General features: G+C 42.8%; 1 protein-coding gene across 1 annotated transcript; it reads right to left on the reverse strand.

Annotated features, from left to right (window-relative positions):
• Positions 1–733: 733 nt before the first annotated feature.
• actr10 (actin related protein 10) lies at positions 734–15,652 on the reverse strand. The gene is made up of 13 exons (XM_052095668.1): positions 15,464–15,652; positions 13,881–13,953; positions 13,526–13,608; positions 12,494–12,602; positions 11,798–11,905; positions 11,525–11,592; positions 11,358–11,437; positions 8,609–8,644; positions 8,434–8,513; positions 5,427–5,500; positions 5,197–5,278; positions 4,777–4,978; positions 734–1,309 (listed from the first exon to the last, which is right to left on the reverse strand). Exons 1-13 carry the CDS (start codon positions 15,538–15,540, stop codon positions 1,128–1,130), a joined length of 1,254 nt encoding a protein of 417 aa, XP_051951628.1. The 5' UTR covers positions 15,541–15,652; the 3' UTR covers positions 734–1,127.
• Between the last annotated feature and the right edge of the window lie 183 nt (positions 15,653–15,835).

The raw sequence follows: 15,835 nt of genomic DNA on the forward strand, positions 1-15,835 counted from the left end.
GCTTTCCAGTAGCTGCTCAACTAAATAAAATACAGTGAAGCTTTCAAGCAGAGTATAGAGTTAACGTAACAAAACATACCATCCTCCATCATGGACTCCAACAACACCGTGACACTCTACCTCCCATTGCTCGCCAGTCTATTGCCATAGATAGCGTCCATTTGGTCAAACCACTCCGGCTGTTGTGGTCCTTGATGGTTCTGTAGTCACTTTTAAGTTTTGTTTAACTTTTCCCTATACTGTTGGTAGGTCCGGTGGTAGCCGTGTGCGGCTAACAGCTAAAACACTTCCTGAAAGACTTTTTAGTTTTGTGTCGTTTCGTTCGTTGCTAATGAGATGAACGTCTGCACCTCGTTTATTGACCACGGCGTGGTTTTGCACACAGACATTTATTTTTATAATTCGAATGTCGCGTGAACAAATGATACTGGTATCGCTGTTGCTAACTTTAAAACTAGCGAGTTGATGTGCCGTGTCGAAAATCCAATGACGTTGGTAGTGACAATTCTCTCGGACCAATCAGTGATCTGCAGGGTTTTGACGTCACATTTAGTATCGGCTCGGCTCACTTGGAATCTCGACCAAGGTGGTTCTAAAAAAAGTACCAAGTACCAGTTACTATCCACAGTGAAAACCCCCCAAAAAACGAGCAGAGTCGAGTGTAGTGTACAGTTCACTTGACTGGACCTTATAAGCTACTGAACATAATGGGAGAACCCAAGACTAATTTTGGAATGTTTATTCTTTTAGAATCCAAATAAATACACAAACCCTTTTATCACATTGAGTGTCAAACACATTGTATGTAAATATAATTGATATTATATACTGGATTTATTTTCTCTTGACATCTATAATCAAGTGGCCTTCCATGTCCTTTCCTCCCGGACCTTCATTAAAATAAAAAGAAGCTGAATTGGTGCATTTGAAAGATTTATCTCTGTCTTTACTTTAATGCCTCTATTTAAAATGGTACTATTGTTAAATTCACAACCATTCATTAGTATTGCAAAGGCCTGCAAACAAACTGTTGTGGTGGTGATTGGCCCCTGGCGGTCTTGTCTACACCTAGTCTTCATATTAAGAAATGATTAGACAGAGGATGTTATAGTTGAGGGGTACAAAGTTCATTTCTCGGTGGAAAAGGCCCTCTTCATCAGAGGTGGGGGGGTCTTTCCTGCCTCATAAACCGATTCGGGTGGGGGGGTACTGAGACAGCACCAGTCTGGGATGCGGCCTGTCTGGTTGTAGTAGTCTCTGGATACAGACCGACTGCCCAAGATGTCTTGCAATGCTCCAAAAACAGCACCTACATGAGAAAACAAAACAACATCGACTGATTTCAGTTCATACGATTGGCATTTAATCTTATTACTGCATAAAACACATCATGAACTGCTATAAAACTGTTAAAGCCGTTTTGGCAATCCGTTTTAACTTGTGAAAGTTAACGAGTACGAGTGCAAGTACGAGTTGTTCTCTTGGCTTTAAGCCCTGCGGGTAGGAGTTGTTCTCTTGGCTTCAAGCCCTGCGGGTACGAGTTGTTCTCTTGGCTTCAAGCCCTGCGGGTACGAGTTGTTCTCTTGGCTTCAAGCCCTGCGAGTACGAGTTGTTCTCTTGGCTTCAAGCCCTGCGAGTACGAGTTGTTCTCTTGGCTTTAAGCCCTACGGATACGAGTTGTTCTCATGGCTTCAAGCCCTACGGATACGAGTTGTTCTCTTGGCTTTAAGCCCTACGGATACGAGTTGTTCTCTTGGCTTTAAGCCCTACGGATACGAGTTGTTCTCATGGCTTCAAGCCCTACGGATACGAGTTGTTCTCTTGGCTTTAAGCCCTACGGATACGAGTTGTTCTCATGGTTTCAAGCCCTACGGATACGAGTTGTTCTCATGGCTTCAAGCCCTGCGGGTACGAGTTGTTCTCTTTTATGCCCTGCGGGTACGAGTTGTTCTCATGGCTTTAAGCCCTGCGGGTACGAGTTGTTCTCTTGGTTTTAAGCCCTGCGGGTACGAGTTGTTCTCTTGGCTTCAAGCCCTGCGGGTAGGAGTTGCTCTCTTGGTTTCAAGCCCTGCGGGTACGAGTTGTTCTCTTGGCTTCAAGCCCTGCGGGTACGAGTTGCTCTCTTGGTTTCAAGCCCCGCGGGTAGGAGTTGCTCTCTTGGTTTCAAGCCCTGCGGGTACGAGTTGTTCTCTTGGCTTCAAGCCCTGCGGGTACGAGTTGTTCTCTTGGTTTCAAGCCCCGCGGGTAGGAGTTGCTCTCTTGGTTTCAAGCCCTGCGGGTACGAGTTGTTCTCTTGGCTTCAAGCCCTGCGAGTACGAGTTGTTCTCTTGGCTTCAAGCCTTGCGGGTACGAGTTGTTCTCTTGGCTTTAAGCCCTGCGGTACTGAGTTGTTCTCTTTTATGCCCTCGTGGTACTGAGATGTTCTCTTGGCTTTAAGCCCCGTGGTAGGAGTTGCTCTCTTGGTTTCAAGCCCTCGTGGTACTGAGTTGTTCTCTTGGCTTTAAGCCCTGCTGGTACTGAGTTGTTCTCTTGGTTTCAAGCCCCATGGTAGGAGTTGCTCTCTTGGTTTCAAGCCCTCGTGGTACTGAAGTTGTTCTCTTGGCTTTAAGCCCTGCGTGGTACTGAGTTGTTCTCTTGGCTTTAAGCCCTGCGGTACTGAAGTTGTTCTCTAGCCTTCAAGCCCTGCTGGTACGAAGTTGTTCTCTTGGCTTTAAGCCCTCACGGATACTGAGTTGTTCTCATGGCTTCAAGCCCTACTGGATACTGAAGTTGTTCTCTTGGCTTTAAGCCCTCACGGATACTGAAGTTGTTCTCATGGCTTCAAGCCCTACGGATACGAGTTGTTCTCATGGCTTCAAGCCCTACGGATACGAGTTGTTCTCATGGCTTCAAGCCCTACGGATACGAGTTGTTCTCATGGCTTCAAGCCCTGCGGGTACGAGTTGTTCTCTTTTATGCCCTGCGGGTACGAGTTGTTCTCATGGCTTTAAGCCCTGCGGGTACGAGTTGTTCTCTTGGTTTTAAGCCCTGCGGGTACGAGTTGTTCTCTTGGTTTTAAGCCCTGCTGGTACTGAAGTTGTTCTCTTGGCTTCAAGCCCTGCGGTACTGAGTTGTTCTCTTGGCTTTAAGCCCTGCGGGTACTGAGTTGTTCTCTTGGCTTCAAGCCCTCGTGGTACTGAAGTTGTTCTCTTTTATGCCCTCGCGGATACTGAGTTGTTCTCTTTTATGCCCTCGTGGTACTGAAGTTGTTCTCTTGGCTTTAAGCCCTCGTGGTACGAAGTTGTTCTCTTGGCTTTAAGCCCTCATGGTACTGAGTTGTTCTCATGGCTTTAAGCCCTCGTGGTACTGAAGTTGTTCTCTTGGCTTTAAGCCCTCGTGGTACTGAAGTTGTTCTCTTGGCTTAAAGCCCTCGTGGTACTGAGTTGTTCTCTTGGCTTAAAGCCCTCGCGGTACTGAGTTGTTCTCATGGCTTTAAGCCCTCGTGGTACTGAAGTTGTTCTCTTGGCTTTAAGCCCTCGTGGTACTGAGTTGTTCTCATGGCTTTAAGCCCTCGTGGTACGAGTTGTTCTCTTGGCTTTAAGCCCTCGTGGTACTGAGTTGTTCTCTTGGCTTCAAGCCCTGCTGGTACTGAAGTTGTTCTCATGGCTTTAAGCCCTGCTGTGGTACTGAGTTGTTCTCATGGCTTTAAGCCCTGCTTGGTACTGAGTTGTTCTCATGGCTTCAAGCCCTCGTGGTACTGAAGTTGTTCTCTTGGCTTAAAGCCCTCGTGGTACTGAGTTGTTCTCATGGCTTTAAGCCCTGCGGGTACTGAAGTTGTTCTCTTGGCTTTAAGCCCTCGTGGTACTGAGTTGTTCTCTTGGCTTTAAGCCCTCTGCGGTACTGAGTTGTTCTCTTGGCTTAAAGCCCTCGTGGTACTGAGTTGTTCTCATGGCTTTAAGCCCTCGTGGTACTGAAGTTGTTCTCATGGCTTTAAGCCCTCGCGGTACTGAGTTGTTCTCATGGCTTTAAGCCCTCGTGGTACTGAGTTGTTCTCTTGGTTTTAAGCCCTCGCGGTACTGAGTTGTTCTCTTGGTTTTAAGCCCTCGTGGTACGAGAGTTGTTCTCTTGGCTTCAGCCCTCGCGGTACTGAGTTGTTCTCTTGGCTTCAAGCCCTGCGGGTACTGAGTTGTTCTCTTGGCTTCAAGCCCTCGTGGTACGAAGTTGTTCTCTTTATGCCCTCTGGATACTGAGTTGTTCTCTTTTATGCCCTCTGCGGTACTGAGGTTGTTCTCTTGGCTTTAAGCCCTCGTGGTACTGAAGTTGTTCTCTTGGCTTTAAGCCCTCGCGGTACTGAAGTTGTTCTCATGGCTTTAAGCCCTCGTGGTACTGAAGTTGTTCTCATGGCTTCAAGCCCTCGTGGTACTGAGTTGTTCTCTTGGCTTAAAGCCCTCGCGGTACTGAGTTGTTCTCATGGCTTTAAGCCCTCGTGGTACTGAAGTTGTTCTCATGGCTTTAAGCCCTGCTGGTACTGAAGTTGTTCTCATGGCTTTAAGCCCTCGTGGTACTGAGTTGTTCTCTTGGCTTTAAGCCCTCGTGGTACTGAGTTGTTCTCTTTTATGCCCTCGTGGTACGAGTTGTTCTCATGGCTTTAAGCCCTCGTGGTACTGAAGTTGTTCTCTTGGCTTCAAGCCCTGCGGGTACGAGTTGTTCTCTTGGCTTCAAGCCCTGCGGGTACGAGTTGTTCTCTTTTATGCCCTGCGGGTACGAGTTGTTCTCTTTTATGCCTTCCTCGCTCACCTCCTAACCAGGCAGTGCAGTTGGGTTTAGCCGGTGGGCTGTGGATACGGAAGCTTTTTGTAGCTAGAGCATCTCGGTACTTCGGTTTCTCCACCAGCATGCGAATCTCAGCCAGCAGACGGTGCAGGAACCCGGGAAGCATGGCTGTTCCACCGATTATCACCAGGTTCTCTGACAGAACCTTACGTGTGTCAATGGGACACTGAGGATAAATAAATACATAAACATGGTGAACAGTGACAACATGCTCGTGATGATAGGATGCTGTGGTTTGTTGCTAAGGTGGTCGGAGTAGTTGTTTACTGTCTCAAGTGAAAAGAGCCTCTGTGATAGTCTTTCTTTTCCAGACAGTTATTTATGTGTAGACGTATTTACGTATAGCTGTAACATACAATAAGCTGATCTGAAGATGTTCAGTACCTTAACCAATGTGTCGAGCAGCAGAGTGGCGATGGATTTCTCCTCGTTATCCTGTTCAAACAACATCTCAGCAATTGAATCTCTGGAAAACAGTCAAACTCAGATTAATAAACAAAACTTCGTCTGTAAGAGACACTGAACATCTCACTTATGGCTCATTGATTTCTGTTCAAAATGTGAGTTTGAGTGAAACTATGAAGATAAATTACGTCTGGTTTGCAGGCGTTTACCTGATGGAGCCTTTAACATGAAGAATCTTCTGGCCATCTAATGGATATTCTACATCTGGAGGAGGAGCAGGTCTCTGATGGAGCAACAAGATCTGAATTAAACATTCTGACATTTAGAAATTTCTGATTGCACACAAAACTGGCAAGCTCAAATCTGATTGGCTGGCTTAACGCAATTACGGGAGATTCAGGGTGCACACGTTTTTTTGGGTTAGCAGCATCAAATCTTTGATATTTTTTAATGGCACTTATCATGTAAATGCTAAATTGAGAATTTAAATTGTATATTCATTTATAAGTTATCTGTAACAATATAAAAAATTATGTCACATAAAGTCTTCTGTGTTTTTTTTTCAAAGCTGTTTGCGCTTAAAACGTTAAAGTCTCCGTATACATAAGTCAGTGAAAAAAAAAGTTTAAAATATAAACTTTTCAAATAAAACCATCACTTTTGTATTTATGTTACTTAAAATAACAAAATAAGGCCTCAAAACAATCGCATTGAAAATTAACGCCCCCTAGAGGTGGTAGAAATATTTATATAAAAATGTACAAGTCATAAATCAAATGAAAGCTCTTATTCTCAGGATTATGACTGTAAGGTTTATTCTGTTGCACTAATACCACAGTTAGAAAGATTTTCAAAAGAATCACAAAGTGAAATATGATTTCTGTAAGTCATGAAATACAGACGTCTCTTTTAGGCTCCAATAACTGCTGCTGTAAGCTCCAAATAGCTCAAAATTTACATCTGCTTTTACCTTAGGGAGTTCACGAAAATATGTGCCATTATTTACTTGTCTGTGAGCTTGTGTGTGAATAATCCAATGTTATATCTTAGATATCCAGAACAAAATATGCCATCCAGAAGGAAAAGCATGCTGAACAAATCATCAGAAAAATATGTTTTCGACTATTTGTGATAAAATCTCAGCTTTCCAATGAGTCTTAAGTTTGACTCTTGGAGCTTGTAGTCCACTCAGAGGCCGAGATATTCAATGAAATAATGAGAGTGTTGCTTGAACTGAACATTAGACTGAATGTCTATGGACGAGCACATCTGTGAGGGGTATAATGTGTTAGAGCGCCCCCTACGGTTCACATCTGTGAGGGGTAAAATGTGTTAGAGCGCCCCCTACAGTTCACATCTGTGAGGGGTAAAATGTGTTAGAGCCCCCTACAGTTCACATCTGTGAGGGGTAAAATGTGTTAGAGCTCCCTACAGTTCACATCTGTGAGGGGTAAAATGTGTTAGAGCCCCCTACAGTTCACATCTGTGAGGGGTATAATGTGTTAGAGCCCCCTACAGTTCACATCTGTGAGGGGTATAATGTGTTAGAGCCCCTACAGTTCACATCTGTGAGGGGTATAATGTGTTAGAGCGCCCCTACAGTTCACATCTGTGAGGGGTATAATGTGTTAGACGCTCCCTACAGTTCACATCTGTGAGGGGTATAATGTGTTAGAGCCCCCTACAGTTCACATCTGTGAGGGGTATAATGTGTTAGAGCTCCCTACAGTTCACATCTGTGAGGGGTATAATGTGTTAGAGCCCCTACAGTTCACATCTGTGAGGGGTATAATGTGTTAGAGCCCCCTACAGTTCACATCTGTGAGGGGTATAATGTGTTAGAGCCCCCTACAGTTCACATCTGTGAGGGGTATAATGTGTTAGAGCCCCCTACAGTTCACATCTGTGAGGGGTATAATGTGTTAGAGCCCCCTACAGTTCACATCTGTGAGGGGTAAAATGTGTTAGAGCCCCCTACAGTTCACATCTGTGAGGGGTATAATGTGTTAGAGCGCCCCTACAGTTCACATCTGTGAGGGGTATAATGTGTTAGAGCCCCCTACAGTTCACATCTGTGAGGGGTACAATGTGTTAGAGCCCCTACAGTTCACATCTGTGAGGGGTATAATGTGTTAGAGCCCCCTACAGTTCACATCTGTGAGGGGTATAATGTGTTAGAGCCCCCTACAGTTCACATCTGTGAGGGGTATAATGTGTTAGAGCCCCCTACAGTTCACATCTGTGAGGGGTATAATGTGTTAGAGCGCCCCTACAGTTCACATCTGTGAGGGGTATAATGTGTTAGAGCCCCCTACAGTTCACATCTGTGAGGGGTAAAATGTGTTAGAGCCCCCTACAGTTCACATCTGTGAGGGGTATAATGTGTTAGAGCGCCCCTACAGTTCACATCTGTGAGGGGTAAAATGTGTTAGAGCGCCCCCTACAGTTCACATCTGTGAGGGGTAAAATGTGTTAGAGCGCCCCCTACAGTTCACATCTGTGAGGGGTATAATGTGTTAGAGCGCCCCCTACAGTTCACATCTGTATATTGTAATGGAAGGTGATAGAGGAAAAACAAAATTCTAGCACTTTCTGCCACCTAGAGGAATAAAATGATACTACAAGTGACGTAGAGTGAACAGAAACAGAATTACATGTTTACAAAATTAGGACAACCAAAGTTCGAGTTTTTTTTTATTTTCTTTTATTTAGGGGGTTCTCTGAAATGTTTTTTGCAATTATTCCCCAGTATGTGTGAATGGTGAGCTTTTAAATTTGAGTGTGAAAAATTGTCCAAAATCCACCAAAGTGTTAAGTTGCGTTCACACTGACAGCTACTTTGTCGCTGCATGTCACCAGTGGCGGGCGGTTAGGTCGCTAGTGGTGTGTACGGAGAGTCTAAACAGCAGTGTTCCTTTACAATTAATATTATTATTAAAATAATAGAATCACATGAGCTCTACCCTCTACTCTCTTTGACTGTCAGTCCTGAAAGTCGCTCTTCATTTGCATGAAGTTAAACATTTCTCAACCTTGTCCCGTCGCTGGACCACACCCGGTCGGCAACGGTTGCCGTCGCTCGTGTTGCTGGAAGTCGCCAGCTCTCGTTGAAAAAGAATGAGATGAGGTCGTTTTGTCACTGCGTGTCACTGGCAGTGTGAACACAGCTTAAGAGTGTGAAAGCATGTCTCAAAGTTTCAAAGCATGTTCTCTCACCTCCGCTGATCCATCCATGTTAAATCTGGCCTCCTGAATCTTCAAGCCTCTCTGCAAGTCACTAACAAAACACGTCCGCACTACATACACACACATGAAAAATACAGTAAGTTCATACATAAAACATCAAACATGAGACAAATGATGTGAATGAGGAGTTCAGTGTGCATCTGACCTTTAATATCCTCCACAACGTCCTCCGAGATAGCACCTGTGACATCATATAGACAATTCTGTCAAACTGCAAACTCTTATACACACATATTAAACATTCACATTCAACTAAATTGTATTAGGGAATTCTTATTAGAGGATCCACAACAATCTGCACAATTTTACAAAAGGCAACTGGTCATATTTATATAATATACCTGAACACTTAGGGCGATTTCAGACCTGAGGCTTGAGTGATTTGTTCTGAAATTGTTACAATGTTGCATTGTAATGTTGGTATGTTTGCTTTCACAAGGCAACAGTTCAATAAAGGTCACATGTCGGCAAACGGTGCCCTTATTGGTCAGAATGTTTGTGCGCCGTTCCGGGATTTAAGGCATCCGTTGATATACCGGTTAAAATGATATACCTGTAACACATTTTTAAGTGTTGTTTATGTCACATTTAGCGGATGGCGGGTGCAAATTTCATGGGTACGGTTTTATATCTGGTGAATTCCCAGATCCATGGTTTTGCCATTTACCGATATTGATATCATCGTCTGTCAATGAGTGTTGAAATCGACATTGGGAGATTTGTAAGACATCCTCGATAACATCGTCCTATCGCCCAGCCCTAAATCGTACTATAATTACCTCCGAATAAAAAAACAGCTCCTATTTTAAACATGTAACTCTAATGTAGTCGCCAAAATGCTATACGTGCGTTTTGATGATGAATTACAGTGACATGCTGACCTACTGATGGTAAATGGTCTGCACTTATATAGCGCTTTTTTATTAACCTTAGAGGTTACCAAAGCGCTTTACACTGTGTCCCAATCACCCATCCACACACCAATGGCGGCAGAGCTGCATGTAAGGTACTAGCCTGCCATTGGGAGTAACTTGGGGTTCAGTGTCTTGCCCAAGGACACTTCGGCATGTGGAGTCATGTGGGCCGGGAATCAAACCACCAACCCTGCGATTCATAGCCTACCCGCTCTACCACCTGAACCACAGCCGCCCCTTTGGTCTTCTCCAAAGATCTATCAGGTATGTTCATGGTTTTTATAAGGACATTGTTTGGTTCGTTGGTCCATTGGATCGGATAGCATTCTCAATACAAGCGAACAGTTCCAGGGTTCGGTCTGACTGATTGTTTTGGTGTGGATCCGAGTGCAAATATATAAATATAAAAAATATATATATGCCTAAACGAACCGAACAAAGGGGGAAAACGCACCAGGTTCCAAAACAAATGCTTCAAACGAGCCAGGTGTGAAAACGCCCTTAAGTCACACATTAAAATGTAGACATTATTGGGTTAGATAAAAGAAATCAATGCAAGAAACTTTGAAAAGAATCCTCCAATAGATTCAGTGCATTCAGAAAGTATTCAGACCCCTTCATTTTTTCACATGTTGTTTTGCAGCCTGATGCTAAAATTATTTAAATTATATAATTTTTTCCACATCAGTCTACACTCCATATCCCAAAATAACAAAGCAAAGATAAAACTGAAATATCACATTGGCATAAGTATTCAGACCCTTAACTCAGTACTTAGTTGAAGCACCTTTGGCAGCGATTACAGCCTCGAGTGTTTTTGGGTATAATGCAGCAAGCTTTGCACACCTGGATTTGGGAATTTTCTGCCATTCTTCTCTGCAGATCCTCTCTAGCTCTGTCAGGTTGGATGGGGACTGTTGGTGGACAGCCATTTTCAGGTCTCTCCAGAGATGTTCGATTGGGTTCAAGTCTGGGCTCTGGCCGGGCCAGTCAAGGACATTCAAAGAGTTGTCCCTAAACCCCTCTTGTGTTGTCTTGGCTGTGTGTTTAGGGTCGTTGTCCTGTTGGAAGATGAACCTTCACCCCAGTCTGAGGTCCAGAGCGCTCTGGAGCAGGTTTTCATTAAGAATCACTGCCGCTGAAAAACACCCCCACAGCATGATGCGTCCACCACCACCACGCTTCACCGTTGGGATGGTATTGCACAGGTGATGAGGGGTGCCTGTTTCCTACAGACATGACGCTTGGAACTGAGGTCAAACTTCAATCTGTGTTTCATCAGACCAGAGAATCTTGTTTCTCACAGTCTGAGAGTCCTTTAGGTGCTTTATTATGTGTCTTGCACTGAGGAGAGGCGTCCGTCTGGCCACTCTGCCATAAAGTCCAGATCGGTGGAGTGTTGCAGTGATGGTCGTCCTTCTGCAAGTTTCTCCAATATCCACATATGATCTCTGGAGCTCAATCAGAGTGACCATCTCAAGTCACCTCTCTTACCAAGAGCCTTCTCCCCCGATCGCTCAGTTTGGCCGGGCAGCTCCAGGAAGAGTCCTGGTTGCTCCAAACTTCTTCCATTTAAGGATTATGGAGGCAGCTGTGCTCTTGGGAACCTTCAATGCAGCCGAAATGTTTTTGTATTCTTCCCCAGATCCTCGACACAATCCTGTCTCTGATCTCTGCAGGCGTTCCTTTGAACTCATGACTTTTTGAGATTTTGCTCTGATATGCATTTTCAGCTGTAATACCTTATATAGACAGGCGTGCGCCTTTCCAAATCATGTCAAACCAATTGAAGTTGCCACAGGTGACTCTAATCAAAGTGTAGAAACATCTCAAGGATGCTCCAGATAAATGGGATGCACCAAGTCACAAGCTCAAGTGTCATTAATACAGTTGCAAAGTTAATAAAAAATCTGTGAAGAAAATGAAGGGGTGTGAATACTTTCTGAATGCACTGAATTTTGAATAAATAGATATTCTTACTAATAACGGAGGGCAGATTGAGTCCTTTGCCAGCGTCTGTGTCCACCGTACACTGCTCGGACAACAGACTGTGCAACTCCCTGCAGGACACAAACAATAGTGTCGGACACAGCATTAGTTTACAAGCCCTTTTCAAGCAGAGATGATTCTCTTTTATATGGACTTACTTATGAATGACTTTTCCTCCCATTGGCAGCGCTTCCCAGGCTGACAGGATTGGGATCCCTTCATAGATCTAGTAAAGCGTTAAGGTCATCTTTCCACATCAAACCGCATCACATGACACAGTGCTCATGGTTACTGTAGACTATTTAACATAATTACTGTCTGAAGGTTGAGTTCACCCTACACAGCACCTGCATGTATCCCAATGATAAGCCCACCCCCCCCAAAAAATTTTGACTTCATGTCGACTTGTGCCAAAAGTCAGAAAGGGATACTGGTAACACAAGAGTCTCTGTGTAGCCACAATCCATCACAAGAGCAGATTGAACGCCTAGAGTCATAACAGACATCAGGTGACTCGGAGCAAACAGCACTGATGGAACCTACAACAGATACACACACACACACACACACACACACACACACACACACACACACACACACACACACACACACACACACACACACACACACACACACACACACACACAGATCAGCCACAACATTAAAACCACCTGCCTAATATTGTGTAGGTCCCCCTCGTACTGCCAAAACAGCGCCAACCCGCATCTCAGGATAGCATTCAGACATTAGGGGCGGCTGTGGCTCAGGTGGTAGAGCGGGTCAGCTGCTAATCGCAGGGTTGGCGGTTCGATTCCCGGCGCACACGACTCCATGCCGAAGTGTCCTTGGGCAAGACACTGAACCGGCTAGCGCCTTGGATGGCAGCTGTGCCGCCGTTGGTGTATGAGTGTGTGTGTGTGAATGGGTGATTGGGACAGTGTAAAGCGCTTTGGTGCGCTATATAAGTGCAGACCATTTACCACGTGATACCTAGGGGACCTACACAATATTAGGCAGGTGGTTTTAATGTTTTGGCTGATCAGTGTATAAACGAACAAGTTTGTAAGAGCTTGTCTGAGCAAGTTTGTCTGAGTTTAAACATAATCACAGAAGGCTTGAAGTTTTACCTCGAAATGTTTAAAGAAGACTTTGGAGAGCGTTTCTCTAAAGTGCGATGGACACAGGATGGATTCAATGATCACCACACGACGATCACGAGGATTCACAAGCAAATGCCTGAAAGGAGAAAACAGCATCATGAGTTCAGACGCAATCACGTGCCATTTAGATGCAGGTCTGACCACTAAAACAAATATCATTAACCCTTTAAGCTCGGATAATTTATTATTAAAATATATTAATAACTGCAGTCTTGTGCAACACAAAATAGGAATCGTTTGAAAGTTTAGAAGCTCTACTTTACAATGCATGTGACCTTATGACCAAAACTGAACATGTGCTTTAAAATCTGCAGATAAATCAGAAGTGTTCATTTTTGATTATTTATTAAACATTTGCACTGTAAATATTATTGCAATCAATAAAAACATCAAACTGATCAAATATTCATGTGTCATATGTTGTTGGAAAGATCTTAAAGAGTAAAATACAACCAGCTGATTCATTTTACTCACAGAGGAAAATATAGCGAGTAACAGATAAATATATGTCTTTGACAATTATGTTGCTTGTATGCCATGTTTTTGCTTATAACTTTACGAAACATAAACTGAACATAAAATCTCACATATGATTATTTAGAGTCTGTGATTATCTTTCAATGGAGTCCACACACAAGATAATCAGATGTATAGATCATTAGATAATCCACATGAAGCACAATGTTACATATGACCACCAGGAGATGGCGCCAAATACACGACACAGACTCAATGATGACTCAAATGACACAGAATGAAACTCATTCTGTGAAATCTCATGACTAAAATCATGTCTGCATGCTATGCAAACCTTTAGTCATTGTTGTGTTTGCATGTGTAATTAGTTCTTATGTACAATTATTATCTTTTATTTGTTTGGAGATGTTTTTGGACACTATGATCAATTATATTTGTAATGCTGTAAGCCTTTAATTTTAGGTATGCCACTGAAACAGGAAATCTTTAAATAAGGGTTAAAACATGTAGTATGTCTCCTACCTGAAGTACAGCAGATGAATGAACTCCTTCAGAATATTGTACAACTCCTCTGTGTTGATGTTGTACTGGACGACTCGAACAGCCTGCAAAAGACACACATTTATTTAACTCAGCAGCACTTCCCTGAAAGAAACACTTGAGGAAAAAAGCCAAAACTGAATCACTTCAATTACATGATTATTTTAACGATTTTCACACTTTTTCACGCATTCCTGTTTAAACCAAATCTTCAATAAAGATATGGCAATGTAAAACTTCTTTGCTAAGCATGATCATCTTTAGTTGTTCATTCGGATTAGATAGAACCACAACATATTCACAATCATGTTCGCATACAATTTTGCTCCAGACTCACCTCCTGAGATCCAGGGTGTTTAATCTCACTGGGAATGACGAACCTCGGTCCCGTCTCTCCAGCAAAACCACATCTACACATCACAAACACAGGAAAACAAAACCTTTCACATGCACGCCATCAACCTTCTGTACCAAAGAATCAACACATCACATTACGCTCTTAATATATATCACATGCTTACAGGATTCCTTTAAATGCATATACTGTACATTCACGAAATGACAATGCATATATAATATATATATTTAAGCACATAGATTTGTAATGTTACGACCCACCTAGGGGTACTTAGGATGCAAAGTCAATAATTCGATTTTCGGTTGTTTTATTACTCAAAATTCAAAAGTGGAAGAACAAAATAAAATTAACGTCAAGTCTGAGAATAACAAATAAAAAGTAATATATTACTTTTGTACCATGGTCAGTATTGGGTAAATTACTCAAAAATAGTTATCAACGTGGGGTCTGGGTATCTCAGCGAGTATTGATGCTGACTATCACACCTGGAGTCGTGAGTTTGAAACCAGGGTGTGCTGAGTGACTCCAGCCAGGTCTACTTAGCAACCAAATTGGCCCGGTTGCTAGGGAGGGTAGAGTCACATGGGGTAACCTCCTCCTGGTCGCCATAATGTGGTTCTCGCTCTTGTTGGGGCATGTGGTGAGTTGCGTGTGGATGCTGCGGAGAATAGCGTGAAGTTTCCACACGCGCTACGTCTCCACGGTAACACTATCAACAAGTCACGTGATAAGATGCGTGGATTGACGGTCTCAGACGCAACTGAGATTCGTCCTCCGCCACCCGGATTGAGGCAAGTCACTACGCCACCACGAGGACTTGGAGCGCATTGGGAATTGTGCGATACAAATTGGGAAAAAAATTAATTAAAAATAATGATCAACTACAAATGACTAAAATTGTAAATCTGATTACTTTAATGACTGCTTCATTGTAAAAGTAATTACATTACTAATTACTATTACGTTTCTTTCTAATACAGTTTTCAGATAAAGTTTTGGGTTTTTTAACTCAATAAATTCGCAATTATTGTGCTGTGTAAGTATGTTGTTTATTGTAATTGGTATATGTCTCGTCACTGTCATGACTGCTATGTTGCTCGGAACTGTACACAAGAATTTCACCTACTGTTGCACTTGTGTACATGGTAGTGTGACAATAAAGTGATTTGATTTGATAATGTCAATAATTTCTCCGTGTTTATTGCATTGTCCCTGCAGCACAGAAACACAAACAGATGCATATCTGAAATGTATTCTAAACAAATACCATTATTTATAAACTATGTGTAACCCAAGTTATGTGCTTACAAGTATTTAATTGTAAGTCAGTAACTGTAATCTGATTGCAAGAATTTAGAATTGTAGTGTGAGATTACAGTAACTAATTACTTTGAAATCAGATTACACCCAACACGGACCATGGCACATTTTGCTTAGTAAAACATAATTGCAATTGTTTATTCAACACTTATGCAAGTGTTGCGTCAAATATTGTTACGTCATGACAATATAACACTTTTATATATAAGCGTCTTTTATGTATATTATTAACAGTCACTTACTTTGTGTACGCCGCTCCTAAATCAATGACCACTGCTGTCTTCTCTCCTCCACTGCCCAAGCCTTCAAACAAGGGCATTTTTATGACTATAAATGAATACAAATATCAGAAATAGAGATTGTACAATGACAACAACATCCCAGGCGAGCAGGGCGGGGTCCTTCCTTCAAAATGACTGTCCTGCATTTGCCTGAATAAAAATAACTTCAGCGACGGTAAATAATATCAAAGTCCCTTTAATCATTTTCAAATATGACCAAAACTTATATATGATAAATAAAAATACGCCTAATGTTGTAGATTTTATGTGTAGATTTTTATTTGCATGTATTGTATGATATAGTATGTGCAATGGAATGGGCGTGGGCCTTCT

Source organism: Xyrauchen texanus, chromosome 28 (genome assembly GCF_025860055.1).
Source record: "Xyrauchen texanus isolate HMW12.3.18 chromosome 28, RBS_HiC_50CHRs, whole genome shotgun sequence".
Taxonomy (NCBI): domain Eukaryota; kingdom Metazoa; phylum Chordata; class Actinopteri; order Cypriniformes; family Catostomidae; genus Xyrauchen; species Xyrauchen texanus.

Coding starts and splice junctions, on each gene's coding strand:
- actr10 (XM_052095668.1), bottom strand. CDS start 15,540: ATGCCCTTGTTTGAAGGCTTGGGCAGTGGAGGAGAGAAGACAGCAGTG. Junction 8,514..8,608: donor CGTTGTGGAGGATATTAAAG/GTCAGATGCACA, acceptor GTGTGTATGTAG/TGCGGACGTGTTTTGTTAGT. Junction 4,979..5,196: donor TGCTCGACACATTGGTTAAG/GTACTGAACATC, acceptor ATTTATCCTCAG/TGTCCCATTGACACACGTAA.